Source organism: Aquarana catesbeiana, linkage group LG12 (genome assembly GCF_042186555.1).
Source record: "Aquarana catesbeiana isolate 2022-GZ linkage group LG12, ASM4218655v1, whole genome shotgun sequence".
In the NCBI taxonomy this organism is placed as follows: Eukaryota; Metazoa; Chordata; class Amphibia; order Anura; family Ranidae; genus Aquarana; species Aquarana catesbeiana.
In genome coordinates this window covers 73,877,152-73,899,278 of record NC_133335.1, presented here as the reverse complement: position 1 = coordinate 73,899,278, position 22,127 = coordinate 73,877,152, and the positions used below count along the sequence as shown (strand labels likewise).

Genomic DNA, 22,127 nt, shown 5'->3' with positions numbered 1-22,127 from the left:
TGTGCCCTCATTGCAGCCCCACCGTGCCCTCATTGCCGCCTTACTGTGCCCTCATTGCAGCCTCACTGTGTCCTCATTACTCACTTTTTTTAGATACTGTGTATATATACTGTGCATAAAATCAATCCATATACAGTATGTATTCATTTTATGCACAGTATTTGTGCACATATATATGTATATATTCTTGTATTGTTGCACTGCTATTTATTTTCATTATTTCCTTCTTGCATAGCACCTGAGAACTTTTTTTGATATATTGTGCTGCACAGTTGGCATTGTTTCCTTTGGTTTGAGGAGTAACACTAGTTTAAATACTTATTGCACTTTTCACTATTTAAAAGAATTGAATAGGTCATTTTTGATAGTGCTGACCCTTAAGATGAAAAAGAATACAAAACATAATGCAATAAATACACAGTATATGCAATATTTCATGTTTACCTGTCAGTAAAAGTTTTAAACTTCTTGTTTTTCATATAACATTAATAAAATTAAAAATATATACAAAACCCATAAACATTCCCTTTTTAACTCTTTGGCATGGGCTGAAATGTGCAGGCGTACCAGGTGCACCACTTAATAGATCGAGGTGAGTTTGCATCTGTGGGAATGGTGGGTTAGGTTAGGCTAGGGGAAGAGGGGGAAAAAAATGCAAGTTGCACATATCTGTTAATGGCTAAAGCAGTGACCATGTTTTAAAGGATTTTTCTTTGAATTTGTTATTAATTCATAATTTTTTTCCTTTTCAGCTGGGAAAGGATTTTGGTCAGAAATGCTTGGCGTGGGTGATTTTTATTATGAGCTGGGTGTGCAGATAGTTGAAGTCTGCCTGGCTCTAAAGCACCACAATGGAGGTGAGTGCAGGAAGAAGTGTTTCGTAAAAAAGTTGTTCATTTATTTATAATTGATTGCAGTGCCCATCCTAGTAGTCAGCACTTGAGTTAATAAATACATTGTAATTGTCTATTGAGAGACGCAGCAAATGGTAAACCTTTGGGCTATACTTCCGCCATCAGGAGGATTGGACACTGCCAAACAAAGGTATCTGCAGAGCACTTTACAGGTTCAGAGCTGTTAGTGTTGGACTTGCTATGTCCCCTCCTGTGAGTAGGCCATTTGGACGCTGTGCACCTCATTTTCTTTTCCCATTTCCTGCTGACTTGCTGTGAAAGAAGTTAAAGCTGATGTAATTGCTCTGGGTGTAGTGTTGCATGCACTACGGCCTCTTTCCAATCAGCCATCGTCGAGGAAGCATCTCAATGCTGCTGCTCCTGCTATGAGAGCAACATTGAACTTTGATCCAAGATCTGTTCCTACTTCCTGGCTGCACTGGTCCTTGGTCATCTCCTGCTTCACCCTCCGTGCTTGTCTGCCAGAAGCCCAGTCGAGCTGTACCATGTGTCCCCAGCACACCGCGATCAGAGTCATCCTGCAGTGTGCCCCCTGATGAGCCAGTTTACATAGTGTAGAATCATGTGTCTTGTTGGAGTATATCCCCTCTTCAGAGTCTTCTCTGGCTTCCCCGGGTGTTGCTCAGCCTGCTCCCCACTCTGAGGAGTTATTTTTCCCACAGTCATCTAAGGCTTTGCCACAGATTGCCCAGTTAAACTCGTGACTGTAGAGGCCGAAAACATGCTACTTCCCTTTCCCCTACAGCACCTGAGCTACTTGCAGCCCTGGCTGCTGCCATGCCTTTGGCTGTGGAAACTGTCTAATACCAAATCACTGACTGATGAGCAGAGTTTTGCTTTTATTGATGAGGTGCACCACACCCAAAACCTGGAAGATCAATTTACTAGTGCTGTGTCTGGCCTTGGCTCCTACAGGGCCACTAAGGCTGGCCATAGATGGTTTGAGATCTTAGCCGATTTAGCAGGAACCGGACGAGATTTCAACCATTAATGGGCAGGCAGAATGTACCAAGTTGATCGATCAACTTGAGTACAACCACTGCCAGATTATATTGCAAGTGGCTGCTATAGTCGCTTGCGATAATTGCTGTCTTCTCCTAGGGGGGGCGGCTTCCCCTTCCCCCTGTCGGGAGCAGACAATTGATTGGCAGAAGGGATTCAGCACTGACTGTGTTGATGCGGGAATCATGCAAAGTTTTTTCCTGCAACCTGTGGTTGCAGGAAAGAAATTCACACCGTCTGGTCTGTCTTAGGCCTGGTTCACACGTGTGTGTGGTTTGTTTGTTTTTATTTTGCAGCAACACACTATAGTAAATTTACTATGGTTTCCTATGGGACATAGAAATATAAACCTTAGCGCCTGTGGATAAAAGAACTGTTTATCAAACTCCAGCTGCAGTAACAAACTCGCTAATAAGCAAATGGCAAAGCAGCAAAGTAGGAATGTAAAAACAGTTTGCTGCGCTTAGGGTTGATCAAATTCATGTAAAACAGGCAAAAAAAAAATGCAGAAAACGCGAAAAACATTTTTTGCGTGTTCTGCATGTTTTACATGAATTTGATCAACCCTAAGCCCAGCAAACTGTTTTTACATTCCTATGGTACATGTTCACATCTATGCATATTTCAGCCACTGCATTTTTGGAAAGGGCCAGAGACTAAACGCAGCACGGTGGATTTTTGGTTCAATCTACATCAGTGCACACTGGAAATGCATGTGGTGCATTTTTGATGCATTTTGTGTTTTTTAATCTGCCTAGAAACGGGCATCTCATCTTTTAACCACTTAAGGACCGGAAGGATTTACCCCCTTAATGACCAGGCCGTTTTTTGCGATACGGCACTGCGTTACTTTAACTGACAGCGTGGTCGTGTGACGTTGTACCCAAACAAAATGTTTTGGGGTTTTTTTTTCCGCAAATAGAGCTTTCTTTTGGTCGTATTTGATCATCTCTGCGGTTTTTATTTTTTGCGCTATAAACGAAAGGCCGACAATTTTGAAAAAAAAGGCAATATTTTTTTTAACTTTTTGTTACACTATTACCAAAAAAAATTTTAAACAAATTTCTTCCTCAGTTTAGGATGATATGTATTCTTCTACATGTTTTTGGTAAAAAAAATTGCAATAAGCATATATTGATTGGTTTGTGCAAAAGTTATAGCGTCTACAAAAAAGGGATAGATTTATGGCATTTTTTTATTGTTATTTTTTTTTATTTTTTATTTTTTTTACTAGTAATGGCGGTAGCAGGACTGTGACATTGCGGTGGACCAATTGGACACCTTTTTTTTTTTTTTTTTTGGTGACCAGTGACATTTTATACAGCGATCAGAGCTAAAAACAGCCACTGATTATCATTGGCAGGGAAGGGGTTAACACCAGGGGGCAATCAAGGGGTTAAATGTGTGTCCTAGGGAGTGTTTCTAACTGGGGGGGATGGGACTACCTGAGGAGGAAACCGATCGGTGTTCCTAATCGGTAGGAACAGCAGATCTGTCTCCTCTCTACTGACAGAATGGAGATATGTCTGTTTACATTGACAGATCTCCATTCTGTCTCTCTCAGGAGTGACATCGCAGCCGCTGAGCATGCGCATCAGCTCCATCATCACACCACAGGCACGCATGCCCCCTACAGCTCTTAAAATGGCCAGTGTACAGCTATGGCAATTCGCCCAGGGGAGACAACCTGCCACAGTATAACTGCAGAGGCTGGTCCTTAAGCGCTTAAATAAAAAACGAATGAGAAATACGTGTGCAAAAAAAGCACTGGTAAAATGGACCAAAAGACAACTGCATAGGTGTGAACCAGGCCTAAGGCCTTTAAAACCTTCCCTTGATATGCTCTTTAAAACTTTAAAACTCTAATGCCCCGTACACACGGTCGGATTTTCCAATGGAAAATGTCCGATCGAAGCGTGTTGTCGGAAATTCCGACCGTGTGTAGGCTCCATCGGACATTTTCCATCGGATTTTCCGACACACAAAGTTGGAGAGCAGGAGATAAAATTTTCCGACAACAAAATCCGTTGTCGGAAATTCCGATCGTGTGTGCACAAATCCGACTGACAAAGTGCCACGCATGCTCAGAATAAATAAAGAGATGAAAGCTATTGGCCACTGCCCCGTTTATAGTCCCGACGTACGCGTTTTACGTCACTGCGTTTAGAACGATCGGATTTTTCGACAACTTTGTGTGACCGTGTGTATGCAAGACAAGTTTGAGCCAACATCCGTCGGAAAAAATCCTAGGATTTTGTTGTCGGAATGTCCGAACAAAGTCCGACCTTGTGTACGGGGCATTAGTGTTTGTTTTGTTTTGTTTTTTTTCTAGGGCCATGTTTTCTTTGGCAGACTCTGCCTTGCATCTGGATCTTGCAGTACTCTTATGCCAGACCATGGCTAAATGGGTTAAACTCCCTTAAGCATGATATGATTGATGCAGACATTGACCCACTCATCATTGTGAATGTGTAGTGCTTTTGGCTGTACTGTGGTAAACCTGTGGTATGACCTACTTTATAAATGGAGCCCCTCAAAGGTGCTTCTTTCTAAATCAAAAAGTAAAGCTTTAATCTGGTTGTCATTGGTTAAAACAAATCCCTTTTTTTTTCACACTATTTTGCAAACTACATTTTGTTTGGAAGTTGTAGTACCTTTTTAGAACTGGTTTGCTTCATGCCAGATTTCTGTTTTTATAGATGTTTTGACTTTAAAGGAGAAGTAGGGCCAAAGCTCTCCTACTTAGTCCAGATTCAGCCGATAGTGGGCTAAAGTCCACTGTTGGCTGATGTCACTGAACCATTCCAGACACTGGAGGGATCTTGACTTTAATGTTGGGATCCACCCATATGCCTGGATCAGCAGCTGGCTCCGCTGAGAGCCTAAGCCAGCCGCTCCTGCCCCCTCCACGGTCTAGTGCTCCAGTGAGTGCTGGAGGAGCAGAGAGCCAGTGACAGTCATTGGCTCACTGAAGGCTGAGAACGGAGTAATTGTTGGTCTTTGATCGCCCAGTTCTTGGTCTTAGAGGCGGTGATGAACAGATGCAGCATTGATCGATTCTGCATCTACCTAGGTGATAATGATTTTTTTTTTTTATCCCACACTTCTTCTTCTCTTTTAAAACTGACTTCTAGGAAAACCACTAAATACACAGAGATTATCTATATCTGACAGCTGTTTAAACAGCAATATTATTCTCATGTCACACCTCTGCTATTATAATTGCATCATGTTTCTATTTTTAAGAATGGAAATGTAACCGCTTGCTTACAGGGAGAATACTTTTTTACAGCACAGTATAGGCTTTTTTTGGTGTGCTAATGCTTGTTATATTGTGCATATATCGCCTTTATCTATTTTATGCTCAATGTCATTCATTTTTTCCACTATTATCTGTAACATAAGTATTTTATACACTTTTGCTTATTTTGTCTTTTTCCAATTTTTTATCATTGTTCGCTTTCATTGATTATCTAACAGGTGTGAAGAATAACAGCTGGAAGCTGAACAGGTAGCAATGCTTCCTCGTTCCACCTTTTGAAGAGAAAGCAGGTAGCAAGTAATGCATTGCTGATCCCAACCAATCAGATTCCAGCTGTCATTTTTCCTGTTCCAATGAATTTTATTGAAATACGTTTTTTCAAACAAAGAGGTTCTCCATAACATAAATGCAGTGTCAACAATAGCCGGTGTCAGGTCAGTGTAGTTGGATCATTGTACATCCATACCAGATCAAAGTTATCAACCATGATCGTCCCTTTCCCGAGAGCAAGATGATGATATCTAGAACTCGCAGATCATAGAAAACCACTGTATGTCGAACAATGTTATTAACATTTATAACAAGCCCAAGCTATTATGCCTATATAATTCTGAGAGGCGTTGTATGGGGGAATACAGAGAATAGAGAAAATTCCCCCGCAAGGGGGCTTTTGTATAGTGGAACCAAACTTCTTAGCATAAGTCCGTGATAGAAAACTCATTGTCTAGTATAGGCTAGGCTTAACATAACATTAGATCCCACTATCAGTCATGTGGGAACCCAAAGTAGGGAAAAGTGAGAATTGAATGGATGAGTAAAAGAAGAGAGAAAAAAAAAGGGAAGTAAGCAGAAAAAAGATTTATGGTCGATCACCACGTTCCAGACTGCTGACCCTTTCCCCCGCCCCACCCCTCATGGTGACTGGAGATATCAAATCCAGGGGTTCCACACCCTTTCAAACCGATCCTGTTGATTACGGAGAGGATAGTAGTCAATTTTTCATTTATCATGATCCAGGAAATTTTGTTTATCACTAGTGCTAAACTTATCGGGGGGGTTTTCCATGCTTGCGCTATTTGGTCTTGGCTGCCAGAAAAATAAAACAGATGAGGTTCCTGAGATGTCTGGGCAGTTCACTCGAAAGATCAGAAAATAAAGCCGTCTTAAAATTTTTGGGTATATTCACTCTAGTAACTGAGTAAACCAAGTTAAAAATTCTTATCCAAAACCGTTTAACTTTTGGGCATGTCCACCAGATGTGGAGCATGGTGCCCTCCTGGCCACAGCCCCTGAAACAGAGAGGCGATCCCTCTGGGTAGATTTTAGTACGCCTTGTTGGAACAAGGTACAATCGTGACAATACTTTATCGTTCGCCTCCACCAGAGAAGTGTTCAAAATTCCCTTGTGCATCATGGTCGACCACTTGGACCAAACTTCCTTGTCAATTACCCCCCCCCCCCGTGTCTTAGTACCGCTCAGGCATTTGTTTTCATAAAAAGTTCTAGTGGTAATGTCCCCCTGATCTCGGCTTAGGGACTGTACATAATGGGTAATCTGGCAGAGTCTAAACGACTCCGTCAGGAGCGTTTCCAGAGTATCTTGAAAATAAGAAGGCTTCCTAATGCCCTTATGATCTATAAAATGTACTATCCTGTATAAACCTTTATTCACCGATTGCCAACCAGCCGCCGTCATTATACTGAGGCAGGTCGGCACGATCCCGCGAACCGTCGTAGCTATATGTCGTCTCGTGGGATCAGGATAGCAGGCGCGCGCAAGCGCACAGTGGTGGTGCCAATGCTCGTGGTCGATGGTCGCCATGACCGCCGAGCACGAGGGACAAAACACGGAAGTGTGTGTGTAAACACACAAATCCGTGTTTTGTTTATGAAGTCATCTATAGCTCCTGGTTTTAGGGCCTCTGACTCTTTGTATAAGGAGGTAAAGTAAGAATGAAAAAGATCCGATTTATCTTTTGTGGGTTTTGTGTGAAGGATCAATCAGGCTGCCTAATCTTAGGGACGGACCTATGTCGGGGTCTGGGTGCCAATTTGCGAGCTAACAATCTTCCCGGTTTATCCGCCTGGGTATAAAATTTTGCCTGCGTCCATCTAAGTTTTTTTTCTGCTCTGTATGTTAAACAAAGATTCAGTTCCAATCTAACCGAGTCAATCTGAACCCTCAGGTTTAATTCAGGATTGCCCTTGTGTTGGGTCAGCAAATTGGACCGCAAAGAAGTGATCTATTCTTGAATAGGTGCAAGTAAAAAGTATAGTCTTTCCTTGATGGGTTAAGTTCCTGCCAGAGATCAATTTAAATTATGGTAATGTACCATTTTAACCAACTTGGAGCCAATTTTTGGGAAATGCCTCTGGGAGGATGAGGGTCGTCTTGTCTTATCAAGTATGGAGTCTAGGGCCACATTGGAGTGTCCCCCCCCCCCCCCCCCCCCCCCAAACAGGACAGTGCCCTTTAATTCTGGGGCAACCTCGTACAAAAGCTTCCTAAAGAAGGGCAAATGACCCATATTTGGGGCGTAGTAAGGAATTAAAGTTACCTGTGTGCCCTCCAGACGACCCACCACCAAAAGGTAGCGACCATCTGGGTCACCCACAAGCTTCTCTAGTGAAAAGGAAACCCGCTTAGAGAAGCAAATGGCCACCCCTACAGTCTTTCTGGGTCCCTTCGCAAAGTAGAATTTGGGGTAGTAATGGTATAAAAAATGTAGGGTTGTAAGTTGGGGAGAAGTGCATTTCCTGGAGAAAAAGGCCTTCAAAGATTTATAGTATTGGAAGGCCATGCTGCGTTTCATTGGTGAGTTGAGGCCCTGTACGTTGTGGGAAACCAGCTTGAAAGGGTGGCCATGATTAGTGGTCGCCATGTTGCACAAGTGAAAAGAAGCTATCACTTACCACTTCCCTGGTGGTCACAGGATACAGTACCTCGAGAGTCAGAACCAGTGGGACGGTCACAGTCCGGAACCGAGGGATCACAGCAAAATGGAAAGAAAGCAGATGAGAGTTAGTTAAAAAAAAACAGTGAAGAAAAGAAAAAGCGACTCGAGAGTCGCCCAGTGAGAGCTTGAGGATAATATACAGTTGCGTTAATATCAACTTTTTAAACACCGTATACATTGGGGTCAAATCCCCTACTCCTTTCAGAACTGGTACAGTCGGGAGGACCCTGTGCCCAGTTTGGTTTCGGTCCTGTCATGCTGTGGGAGGACCGAAAGCAAACGAGGCGAATGGCCACCACTACTATCCTCCGTCAAACCCGTAATACTTATTCAAATATGCATAACCTAAAGTAGCATCATGTTAAGGAAGTTCCATAATAGTAAACTAGGGGATAAAGCGTAACAGAGATCCAACATGTCACTGATATTGTTTGAAGTGACAAACTGTTATTGGGGGGGGGGGGAGGGTCCCCATAGAGTCGGCCTCCAATGAACAAAGGAAATTCAGTGACTATAACATCATAATGTTATATAAAGAATCATTAAGAAGATCCAGCTTTGATCCCTCACACGGATCAGCATAGGCAAAAAGGGGTGACAACCGTCACAAAAGGTGGGGGTGTGAAACTGAAAGTACATGTCCTTCTCAAGGAGGTCTAGCTTTCAGCTTGGCCTTGCTTCTGGTTGAGTGCCAAACTGGTGTGAGAGAGCTTTGGGGTGATCTGTCTGGAGGAGTACGAGATTGCGAGGGATGCGGTGAGCCCCTAGATTCCACAGAAATTAAGCCTAACTTCTTCAACACTACTTCGCCCTCTTGGAAAGTGGAAAAAGAATGCTTTCTGCGCTGGTAAGTGAAGGCCAGGCGAAAAGGAAAGGCCCAGTGATGATTTGATTCCATTTGTTATAAGAGGCTGAAGTAATGGTTTGAGCGCCCTGCGTTTTTGCACGGTAGTGGGGGAAAGTTCTGCAAAGATTTGGATAGGGTGCTCTCATAAGTGTAAATCCATGATTTCTCTGGCTTTGGACGTCACCCGTTCTTTAACTGAATAATAATGCTGTTTCACAATGATGTCTCGTAGAAGACCATCAGCATGGGTTCAGTCAAGGCCCTTTTGAGCCTATCCAACTCTAATTTATGTGAGGGAAGATCCGGGAGTAGGTGGGGGATCAGTTCCTTGCTCACCGCCATTGTATCTGTAAAAGACTCAACCCCGTACTCTGAAATTATAACGGCATGAGCGATTTTTCCAAATTGTCAATTTTGTTAAGGGCTTCCTCCAATCGTTGTACTTCTTCTTCAATGCAATTAGTGTTTTGTTTAATTCTGACGATAGTCTCATCCAATTTGGACTCAACGGTCCCTATGCGAGTTCCCAAATTCTGGAACTCTTGTTTCAGATCAGATGTAATGCATTTTGTCACCCTCTCCAGCCCTTGGTCTAATAGAGCAGGGAAACGTGCTATGATGGCAGGGTCCCCTGGGTACTCTTGTGGTGGAGCAGCAGAGACGAGAGGTGTGGGAGAAGGGCTGTCTTCCATGCTCCCCTGATTAAGCACTATGTCACATAAAATTTTATCCATGTCAGAGTTTTGGGAGGAAAACAAATACCCTGCTGGTGATGGTGCTGAATCATGTGTGGAATAATCCACCAGCTCACCTGTCCCAGTCGTTGGAGCCTCCGTGAGCTGATTTTGAGAGGAAAGCTGAAGCTGTGGCAGCTGCTGTGTGTGCTTCGGCGGCACCTGCGTCATCTTGAAAGCCTGGAAGCTCTGAAGGGCACTGTACTGCGGCGGCCGTGAGGCAGGTTTCAGCCTATCTACTGCTCCAGGTCGGGCCCCAGTGCTGTGGGGAGCCGGTTCGGGTCTGTGGTGAGCGCGGGCAGGATCGTTATAAGCCAGAGTCAGCTGAGATGTGCCGGGGTGGAGCGGAGCTGAGTCAAGCGTCCGCCATTCTCAGCCTTGCGCATGCGCCCCCAGCTGTCCTGATCAGGTTAGAGTACAGGAACAATTCATTGGGACCAATCAGTTTCCAGCTGTCATTTACCTGTTCAGATTGAAGAATAAAAGATGGCATCTGGCAGATCGCTGCAGTAATGGCTCCAGTGGCGGCCTGTCAGTGATGCAATGTGATAATCAATAATATGAACAGTGATGATCAGTCTGCTGTGAGTCTGGGCTGTATGCTCTGCTGTGAGTCTGGGCTGTATGCTCTGCTGTGAGTCTGGGCTGTATGCTCTGTCCTGTGATGCTGAGCTGTATGCTCTGTCCTGTGATGCTGAGCTGTATGCTCTGTCCTGTGATGCTGAGCTGTATGCTCTGTCCTGTGATGCTGAGCTGTATGCTCTGTCCTGTGATGCTGAGCTGTATGCTCTGTCCTGTGATGCTGAGCTGTATGCTCTGTCCTGTGATGCTGAGCTGTATGCTCTGTCCTGTGATGCTGAGCTGTATATTCCTGACACTATGGTGGAAGCAAGTGGAATACAGGGGATGGAGTGGGTGGATGCTATAAGGGGTGGGGCTTATAAGTGGGAGGGGTCAAAAAGGAGGGGCAGGTCTGGCTGTATGCTGTGCTGTGATTCTGGGCTGTATGCTGTGCTGTGATTCTGGGCTGTATGCTGTGCTGTGATTCTGGGCTGTATGCTGTGCTGTGATTCTGGGCTGTATGCTGTGCTGTGATTCTGGGCTGTATGCTGTGCTGTGATTCTGGGCTGTATGCTGTGCTGTGATTCTGGGCTGTATGCTCTGCTGTGATTCTGGGCTGTATGTTCTGCTGTGATTCTGGGCTGTATGTTCTGCTGTGATTCTGGGCTGTATGTTCTGCTGTGATTCTGGGCTGTATGCTCTGCTGCGAGTCTGGGCTGTATGCTCTGCTGTGAGTCTGGGCTGTATGCTCTGTCCTGTGATGCTGGGCTGCTGAGCTGTATGCTTTGTCCTGTGATGCTGAGCTGTATGCTTTGTCCTGTGATGCTGAGCTGTATGCTTTGTCCTGTGATGCTGAGCTGTATGCTTTGTCCTGTGATGCTGAGCTGTATGCTTTGTCCTGTGATGCTGAGCTGTATGCTTTGTCCTGTGATGCTGAGCTGTATGCTTTGTCCTGTGATGCTGAGCTGTATGCTTTGTCCTGTGATGCTGAGCTGTATGCTCTGTCCTGTGATGCTGAGCTGTATATATTCCTGACACTATGGTGGAAGCAAGTGGAATACAGGGGATGGAGTGGGTGGATGCTCTAAGGGGTGGGGCTTATAAGTGGGAGGGGTCAAAAAGGAGGGGCAGGTCTGCCTCCCCCCAATCCTAAAACTTCACCAGCCGCCACTGAATGGCTCTAGTCTTCCTTTATTGAAAATGTTTAGTCTGTGTATTTTTTTTTTTTTTTTTTTCCTAGGCTTGATCGCATTAGGTGAACTGCACCAGCAAGTTCTAAAGGGAAGAGGGAAGCTCGCTCAGGACGTCAGTCAGTAAGCATCCTTCCTCCCTCTTTCACAGAGAGCCCTAGGCAGCCAATACAGCAGAGTCATTGGCATACTTTCTTATTTCAGAGATGATATCATCAGAGCAATCAAAAAACTCAAAGTCCTAGGTAGTGGTTTTGGCATCATCCCTGTTGGTGGATCTTACCTGGTGCAGTCGGTTCCTGCAGAGCTGAACATGGATCACACCGTGGTACTACAGCTGGCAGAGGTTAGTGCAAATCAATGGCTTTGTCTTGCAGCTTGAAGCATTTTAAAGTACTGGGCTCTATTGCATCAAAATGTATTTGTTTAGAAACAATACTTTATGTGATCATCACATAATCGATTAACAGATCCTGCAAGTGTGAAAAACAAACTGCCTTTTTACCTACTTTGTGTCTGGGGCAATTTTGTACTTTTTAACACATGTTAAAATTCGATTTTTTTTTTTATGCTAGAATGTTACTTAAAACCCCCAAACAATGTATATATTTTTTGAAAGCAGAATCACTGTATAATAAACACAGCAAACAAAAAAAAGTTTCAATTCTTAAGTTTATAAAATAGAAGTTAACAAACAAAAAATAGCAGGAAAATTAATTAAATGGAGCATAAGGAGTTAATTAAGGCTGATTAGAGTAAATGAAGGGTTAATAATGGGTTAACCAAAGGAACAGTCAATAAAAGCAAAAAATTATAATATATACTTAACAGGTTGCTTTAACCACTTAAGGACCAGGCCTTTTTTTTTTTTTAATTTCTTTTGCTAGAACATTACTTAGAACCCCCAAACATTTTACACACACACACACACACACATATATTTGTTTTTTCAGACACCCTAGAGAATAAAATGGCGGTCGTTGAACTACTTTGTCGCACTGTATTTGCGCAGTGGTCTTACAAACGCTATTTTTTGGGGGGAAAATGCACCTTTTTTTTAAATTAAAAAATAAGAAAACAGTAAAGTTAGCCCGAATTTTTTTTTTCTTTATATTGTGAAAGATAATGTTACACTTCAAAATTGCGCCCGCTTTGAGTTATCGAGGAGGTCTTTTGCTAGAATTATTGCTTTCATTCTAACGATCACAGCGATACCTCACATGTGTGGTTTGAACACCAATTTCATATGCGGGAGTGACTTATATATGCGTTCGCTTTGGCGCGCAAGCTCGGAGGGACAGGGCGCTTTAATATTGGATTCTTTTTCTTATTTGTTTTACTTTTTAAGTGTCTATTTTTACACTGTCCATTTAAAAAAAAAATATTTTTATTTTTTTTGGGTCACTTTTATTCCTATTACAAGGAATGTAAACATCCCTTGTAATAGAAAAAAAAGCATGACAGGACCTCTTTAATGTAAGATCTGGGGTCAAAAAGACCCCACATCTCACATTTACACTTAAATGCAATAAAAAGTTTTAAAAAGTCTTTTTTTTTTTTTTTTCTTAAGAAAAAAAAAACCCTTTAAGACCATTGGGCAGAAGTGAAGTGTGACGTTTGACGTTGCTTCCGTCATCCGTTGCTTCCCTCACTCGGCTCCATGTTACTAAGGGGAGAGGACCCGATTGTCTCCGCGCTACCGACGGAGACCACCATGGAGCAGCGGGAGGGGGGGCACCATTCCCACCACCGATAAGTTATCTTGAGGCGAATCCTCTGCAGAGACCACTTTTATCTGAAAGCGGACCGCCCACTGTTTAAAACGATACCTGGGTTATGGCAGCTATCTGCTGCCATAACAACCGTATTCCACGTTAAACAGCCGCCGTATCATTATACGGCAGAAGGTTCGCAAGTAGTTAAACTGACTTGCAGATCGAAGTTCATCCCTTTTTGATCTGTAGATGAAGAAAACGGTAAGATACAAAAAGAAACAATGTTTCTTTTTAACTTTTGGCTAAGCAATGTTGTTGATAAACATTGCCCTGCTGCTTTTTTTTTTTTTTTTGACAGCTCCAATTGCCATGACTTCAGTTTACACTTTAGCTGTCAAAAGGGGAACCCCACTGACAGCTGAATGGGCAGCCCAGCTCCTAAACAATCGATAATTGCCAGCTTTTTTTTTTTTTTTTTATTTTATTTTTTTTTTTTTTTATTTCAGCTGTCAGTGGGGGAATCCCACTGACCGCTGAATGAACTGAGCCTGAAAGCATCGGTTTCATGTATCGGAGCATTTGCATGAGTACCGATACTCGTGCAAATGCTTAGTACCCATACCGGTATCGGCGCAACCCTATTTTGTATATTTTATGATTTTTGCACAACTTTTTATCAAACATTTTCAGTAATTAAATAATTTGGCTGTAAAATTCTTGTTACTACCATAACATTCCACCAAAGAACAACCCAAAATAAAAAAATAAATTCTCCTGCTCCGGACGATCACAGCAATACCACATATGTGTTAGTTGTTTGTATCCATAGTACAGCCCAGAAACAATAGTGCACATTTTGCTTTTTTTTTTTTTTTTTTTTTTTTTTTTTTTTTTGCAGTTCCTGCACTGCTTTTGCCGATTTCGGGTGCGACTTGCGACAGATGTCTTCCAAGTCGCAACTGAAGTTGCACTGACATGCAGTTTTGAAATTGTGCGATTTTCAGATGAAGTCATCCGATTTAAACGCCGCATTCAATGTGAACGAGGGCTAAAAATAGACTTTTTACATACAAACCCCATGCAGATTGTTTTCTTGGTTATAATTAAACTCCTGATTTCAGTGCTACCCGAAAAATCACCATTCTTATTATTTCTTGCAGAAAAAGGGCTATGTGACAGTTGGTGAAATACATTCAAGTCTGAATTGGGAGAAAGAAAGAGCAAAGCATGTGTTGGTGAGTTGAATCTGTACTGTATAAGATTCTAGGCAGACTGACAATGGTAACATGACGGTGCATCCCCAGACCTGTACTGAAGTGTGCCTGTCACCGGTGTTAATTTTGACGTTAAATTTAGATTTACTTTTAGTCATAGTCTTTTGACTAAAATGCCATTTTTAGTTTTAGTCGTATTTTAGTCACCTAAATTGTTTTAGTCGTATCTTAGTCAACTAAAGTAGTGGCCATTTTCATTGACAAATCTTTTCGGCAACAAACTTTAATGCTGCCTGTCACATGTTCGTGACAGCGGAGGTGTAGTGGAGGCAGTCTTTGTCAGTCCATTGTTACTGGTTCTTGGTACATGGTTTATTTTAAATATTTTCCAGTCCGCCAGTTAGCTCAGTCTGTTTAGGAGTTTTGAGATGGTTTTGTCACCTATGCGATTGGTGCAATTAGGGCTGCTGTGCCCGCACAAACGCTATCATTTGAAATGAGCTGCTGTACGTGAAGGAGAAAGGTGTCTGCACCTTTTTCAAATCGCAGCTGCAGGGAAATCACGTGATGCTTTTGCAATTTCCCGCACCGGAAAATGTGCTGCATTTTTAGATGTGTTTGCGGGTGCCATTTAAGAATTAATGGCATCCCTGCGTGTTTGCTAAATAGCGGCACAGTTTGCGTGCTGGTGCAGCAATGCTCTAGATTTACACGCATACCTGCATATATGTGAACCTAGCCTTAAACATTGAGTTCTGCATTGTGGTGTTTTCTAGACCTTGTGTACTGCATTAGTTAGCCACAGAGCTTTTTTTTTTTTTTCTCCAAATCCAGCATTCCTGCTGGAGTCTTTACTGTTGTCGTCAATGAAGCATAAGGTTATTTTCTCAGAATTTATTTTAAAAGCTACAACCGCACTTCAAGTGATATTGAAGTCTTGTTTTATTTTTTTTGTTTGTTTAAAAATGACAAACATGTCATACTTACCTGCTCTGTACAATAGTTTTGCACAGAGCAGCCCAGGTCCTTCTTTTCTCGGGTCCTTTGCTCCTGACCCCTCTCCTGCCGAGTGCTCCTAGAGCAATTGGCTTGCTATGGGGGCACCCGAGCCACTGCTCTGTGTCCATTTAGAAACAGACGTGACTCAGCCCTACCCCCTTTCTCTTCTTATTGGCTCACTGACTTTGATTGACAGCAGCGGGATCCAATGGCGCCCGCTGCTGTTTCAGCCAGTGAGAAGTAAGTATTAGGGGGCTGCTGCACACAGAAAGCTTTTTATCCTAATGCATGGAATGCAGTTAGTCTGGTTGATGACCTTCACTTACCAACCTCTGCTTTCCAGCAACCTTCAGAGCTCGGTGTAATCTAATGTGTTAGCCAAATGCAGGGTGCGCTCTTAAAGGGGTTGTAAAATCAGAAGGTTTTTTATCTCAATGCATTCTATGCATTAAGATAAAAAGCCTTCTGTGTGTCCACGAGTGTCTCGGCCGTCCTCCTCATTGGCTAAAACACAGCAGCGGTGCCATTGGCTCCCGCTGCTGTCAATGAAAGTGAGCTAAACAATCAGAAGAGGGGCTGGGGCGCAGCCCCATGTCTTAATGGACACAGGGAGCTGTGACTCAGCTTGGGTGCCCCCATAGCAAGCTGCTTGCTGTGGGGACACTCAACAGAAGGGAGGGGCCAGGAGCACCGAAGAGGGACCAGAGAAGAGGAGGATCCAGGATGCTCTGTGCAAAACCACTACACAAAGCAGGTAAGTATAACATGTTTGTTATTTTTATAGAAAAAAAAAAAACAAGACTTTTTACAATCACTTTAAGGCCCCTTTCACACTGGGGCGGTAGGGGGCGTCGGCGGTAAAACATCGCTATTTTTAGCGCTGTTTTACCGCGGTATTCGGCCGCTAGCGGTGCGGTTTTAACCCCCCGCTGGCGGCCGAAAAAGGGTTAAAACCACCCGTACAGCGCGGCTATAGCCGCGGTATAGCCGCGCTGTCCCATTGATTTCAATGGGCAGGAGCGGTGAATACACCGCTCCTTCACCGCTCTAAAGAAGTGAACAACTGTTTCACACTGAACAAACAGCGGAGGCTGTTTAGGGGCGGTTTGCAGGCGGTACTTTTAGCGCAATAACGCCTGCAAACCACCCCAGTGTGAAAGGGGCCTAAGACCCCTTTCACACTGGGGTGTTTTTCAGGCGCTTTAGCGTTAAAAAAAGCGCCTGAAAGAAGCCTCATCTGCAATCCCAATGTGAAAGCCCGAGTGCTTTCACACTGAGACCCCTTTCACACTGGGGCGTTTTTCAGGCGCTTTAGGCCCCTTTCACACTGGGGCGGTGGGGGCGTTGGCGGTAAAACAGTGCTATTTTTAGCGCTGCTTTACCGTCGTCTTTGCGGCGGTATTCGGCCGCTAGCGGTGCGGTTTTAACCCCCGCTGGCGGACGAAAAAGGGTTAAAACCGCTCGCATAGCGCGTCTATAGACGCGGTATAGCCGCGCTGCCCCATTGATTTCAATGGGCAGAAGCGGTGAATACACCGCTCCTTCACCGCTCCAAAGATGCGGCTTGCAGGAGTTTTTTTCTTCTCCTGCCAGCACACCGCTTCAGTGTGAAAGCCCTCGGGCTTTCACACTGAACAAACATTAGCGGCTGTTTTGGGTCGGTTTGCAGGCGGTATTTTTAGCGCAATAACGCCTGCAAACCGCCCCAGTGTGAAAGGGCTCTTAGCGTTAAAAAAAGCGCCTGGAAGAAGCCTCATCTGCAATCTCAATGTGAAAGCCCGAGTGCTTTAACACTGGGGCGTTGCGCTGGCAGGGCGTCAAAAAAAGTCCTGCAAGCAGCTTCTTTGCGGCGCTTTCGTGTTTTTGCCCCAGGGCTGGGTGCGCAGATGGCCCGAGCCCTTTAACACTGCCAGCGCCCGAAAAACGCCTGAAAAACGCCCCAGTGTGAAAGAGGTCTTAAGCAGCACTTTACCAGCGTTTTTCAGGCGCTGGCAGTGTGAAAGGGCTTGGGTTTTTACATTGGGACTGCAGATGAGGCTTCTTTCAGGCGCTTTACAGGCGTTTTTTTTTAACGCTAAAGCGCCTGAAATACTCCTGAAAAACACCCCAGTGTGAAAGGGGTCTAAGATAAAAAGCCTTCTGTGTGCAGCAGCTCCCCTCAGCCCCTCTAATACCTACCTGAGCCCCATCTAGATCCAGCAATGTTGCAAGAGTTGCTCAGCTGCCCGGGACTCCCCTCCTCATTGGCTGAGATAGCAGCGTGGCACCATTGGCTCCTACTATTGTCAGTCAGCCAATGAGAGAGAAAGGGGGCGGGCCGTTGCTCCGTGTCTGAACTGCCAGGGAGCTGTGGCTCGGCTTGAGTGCCCCTATAGCAAGCTGCTTGCTGTAGGGGTACTCAACAGGAGGGAGGGGCCAGGAGTGCCGACGAGGGACCCGAGAAGAGGAGAATCTGGGCTGTTCTGTGCAAAACCATTGTACAGAGCAAGTAAGTATAACGTGTGTTTTTAACAAAAAAAAAAGAGAGACTTTACAATCACTTTAATCTAGAGCCATGGCACAGCTTCTGCTGTCACCCAGACCCTCCAGACTCATTTTATGAAGGGGCAATCGGGCCTGCATCATGCTGGAATTTACATGGCTGTATCTAACCTCCCCTGTACAGTACTATCGGCTGTATGAATTTTTCTGAAATGTGACTTTTGAGCACTAGATTTTATTTATGATTCTTCTCAAAATCTGAGTGTCTTAATATAAAGTGCGTCCAGGTTCAGAGAATGCAGCTCAGCATTTGGTATGCCAGGTCTCTAAGAACTTGCTTGCTCTGCCCTTCCTCCATTTAGAAAACATCTTGTATTCTTTTTCAATGAATACAAAGCTCTTTCTTGGACAGCCCGGAGAGGAGGGGCGGATGAACATCACAATATACCCTCGTCCAGTCAGAGAATGCCTAGTTATTAATTTATTAAAAGAAGATATTTTTCAAACAGAGGAGGTGCCAAGCGAGCGACTATCTATTCACAGTGTGCTTTTTAGCGTGCAATTGAAAAAAACATCCACTAAAAAAAACATCTGTGTAGCTGTAGCCTAAGAATTTTATGATTTAATGATTGTAAGCTTACAGCACAAAAATGGGTATCCCCATATCCACCAACAATAGCGGAATAGAAAACACAAATAAAGGAAATCTTAATTGAAGAAAAATATATCCTATTACATAGAGGTTGTTTCGAGAAATTTGAAAAGATATGGAAAAGGTGGTCTGATATTTTGGATGGATGACAAGATGGGAGTAGATCCATTTATGAGCAATAGGGAGAGAGAAGGGGGGGGACGGGGACTTTGGGGTTGATTGGGGGGGGGGGGGGTCTTATGTGGTGTTTTTCAATATGTATGTGGGTTGTATGATGTGTGTATTGTTTGTGTATAAAAGCATTAATAAAAAAAGATTTGATTCAAAAAAAGGATTGTATGATTTAGCTGTTTTTGTGGTAATGTGATCTTACTGTTTGTCACCATTTAGGAACACTTACTGAAGGAGGGCTTGGCATGGCTAGATTTGCAGGCAGCCGGAGACCCCCAGTATTGGCTACCAGGTCTCTTTACTGAACTTTATTCTGAACGAAGTACTCCAGAGGAGTCCAGCGAGGGACCACCATGACACCTGCAAATGGGCATTGATATCTCCACTACCTCATACTCCTCTGTCTTATAAAACAAACCGCCTCTGAAGGAAGCAGATTCTTTTTTTGTGTTTGGTTACCTTTTGACTGGGATTGGAGCAGATATATCTGACATTTTTATCTAGCAGCCCTGTTTATATGTGCAAATAAGACTTTTAACTGATAGAACAGAGGACATTTTATTAGTGGAGTTCAATCACAGCCAAGTAGTGGCCTTTCTCCTATGTAATGATTACTGTGCTACAGACTGAACCAGCCACGTATATATCTGAAGTGTACCTTCTCCAGGGCCACTTGGAAATTCATTGTTCTGGAATGTATACAGTTTACTGAAGAAACTGGTCCCCCCATCAGTCTGCACAAAGAAAAGAAAAAACTTGTATTCCACTGTACTATACTTTCTACAATAAAATATTGTAATAATAAAACTTTTTTATTATTGGCTACTGAGAACCTAGGTGCACAGCCTGCAGATCAGGACACCATATTTGTCTGTAATTAAATGTCGGTGCTCTACATACCCTGTTTCCCCGAAAATAAGACCTATCGTGATTGTCAGTGATGGCTGCAATATAAGCCCTACCCCCCCAAATAAGCCCTACCCTGTTTCCCCGAAAATAAGCCCTACCCTGAAAATAAGACCTACAAGGACTTTAACTAGGGCTTATTTGGGGGGTAGGGCTTATATTGCAGCCATCACCAACAATCACGCTAGGTCTTATTTTCGGGGAAACAGGGTAGTAAAAGTACAACTCCTCCCCAAAGTGATATTTTGGTTGTCAGCAATTTGAATCATGCTCCCATATGTATCTCAGGGAAAGATTTCCCTTATTAGTGGTCTCATTTTGGCAGATGTACTGCAGCCTTTAAATAACATTCAAGCCAGAAAAATAGATGGCACACCTATGATGTTCCAGGCATGAAGTGATGGTGACCTCCATGGCTTCAGTAGTGGTGGAATGTGTCTGTCATTGTATAACTTAAAAAAGGCTAAGTTCACCTTTTTGTTCACTTTTTTTTTTTTTTTTTTTAATTTACAGCTCTCCTATGTACCAGTATGGCATTAATGTACTTGTATTGCAAAAATTAAACGTCTTTCCATTAATTCTACACAGGCTTACCTAACTCTCTCTTTTTAGCTGTTTAAACACACTTCTCCATTACTTCTGCCTTACTTCCTGGACAGACTTTAGGTCATGACACAGGAAGGAGTTGACCAGCTTGAGGGTAGATGATTCAATATGGTAAAACAATGATGATGCAGGGTGTGTGCTAATGAGATCAGCTAGTCCACTCCTTCCTGTGTCATGACCTAAAGTCTGTCCAGGAAGTAAGGCAGAAGTAATGGAGCAGTGTTTAAAAAGAGAGTTAGGTAAGCCTGTGTAGAATTAATGGAAAGCTGTTTTATTTTTGCCAAAGAAGTACATCAATGCTCCTTTAGTATATAGGGGAGCTGGAATTTTTTTTTTTTTTTAAAGTGAGCGTAGCCTTTAAATAATGTTGCCACTGTCTCTTAATCAATTCGTTATGTACAATGAACATGTAATTTTAAGCATTCATTCGGCTGCCAAAGTGATGCCATCAATATGGAGGGGGAGAAAGCATCGCTTTAACATCTTACCAAGATAAATGTGTAAATGGTCCTCCGCGCTACCTGGTAATAGTAATAATTCCAAAATAAATACGTGACTAAACAAATGAATGAAAACTGCACTAAAATTGAAAGTGTTCACAGTACACATAATAACAAAAGTGCTCTAGCGCAGTTTCTCTTGTCACTTTGTGTATGACCTTGTGATTTAAAATTATATATAAAAGTAAATCAATATCATAAATGATTTATGAACAAAAACAGATGACAATAACTGTCCAAGTATCAGTGGCTAAAATAAATGAGTAAATATAGTCCTTCTTAGTAGAACTTCCACCAAAAACCGTGCCTTCACTAAACAGCTCAGTGCTCACAGAACTCTCCCCTCAATAATGGGAATAGAAGGCCTTATGGACAAATGTATGGGCTGATGGGATCCAAGCTCCAGGCTCTTGAAGTATCGCTAATGACTCCAAACCACATGGGGGAATGAAATAGATAAAATGCTTCCCATAATGTAAATCATTTAAAGAAATATGTAGTTTATTAAAAGACAAATGGATGCTTGCATCAATGAAGGTTTCCCCCCGATAAAGTCATGTGATGTAGGGCATGGCCAGAGTAAATAGCGCACCAGCAGTGACGTGAGAGGTGATCTAACGCTGTTGTTTTTACTATTTTATGCACTTTTAAATCTTCATTGATGTAAGCATCCATTTCTTTTATTAAACAACATATTCTTTAAACGATTTACACTATGGGAGGCATTTTATCTATTTCATTCCCGCATGTGGTTTGGAGTCATGAGCGATACTTCAAGAGCTTGGAGTTTGGATCCCATCAGCCCATACATTTGTCCATAAGGCCTTCTATTCCCATTATTGAGGTGATAGTTCCGTGAGCACTGAGCTGTTTGGTGAAGGCACGGTTTTTGGTGGAAGTTCTACTAAGAAGGACTATATTTATTTTATCCACATTTATTGTATCATCTGTTTTTGTTCATAAATCATTTATGATATTGATTTTATTTTTATATATTATTTTGAATCACAAGGTCATACACAGAGTGACACTGGAGAAACTGCGCAAGGTCACTTTATTCATCTTACCAAGATAGATCTCCAAGAGAGCAAAAACTAGAGTGTGGTTCAACCTCCCCCAAAAATGTACCATTTTGGAAGATCATTGTTTAAAATGGCATTGACTTGAGTTCTGGTCAAAGGAGAAGTATGGCCACAGCTACTTTGGCCCTACTTCTATGGATCAAGGGAGTGCACTAAGTTCTGCATTCCTTTACAAGAAATGACACTTTGCTACAAAATGTAAAGTAGTGAGTGTACAGCTTGTATAACAGTGTCAATTTACTGTCCCCTCAAAATAACAACACACAGCCATTAATGTCTAAACCGCTGGCAACAAAAGTGAGTACACCTCTAAGTGAAAATGTCCAAATTGGAC

General features: G+C 43.0%; 1 protein-coding gene across 1 annotated transcript in view; it reads left to right on the top strand.

Annotated features, from left to right (window-relative positions):
• Nucleotides 1-19,506, top strand: part of SNF8 (SNF8 subunit of ESCRT-II) — a 43,697-nt gene extending 24,191 nt beyond the window's left edge. The window contains exons 4-8 of the mRNA XM_073608048.1: nt 753-857; nt 11,518-11,590; nt 11,672-11,813; nt 14,343-14,417; nt 18,919-19,506. Coding sequence (XP_073464149.1) covers nt 753-857; nt 11,518-11,590; nt 11,672-11,813; nt 14,343-14,417; nt 18,919-19,056 — 533 coding nt within the window. The 3' untranslated portion in view covers nt 19,057-19,506. The remainder of the gene's footprint in view (nt 1-752; nt 858-11,517; nt 11,591-11,671; nt 11,814-14,342; nt 14,418-18,918) is intronic.
• Nucleotides 19,507-22,127: the final 2,621 nt, after the last annotated feature.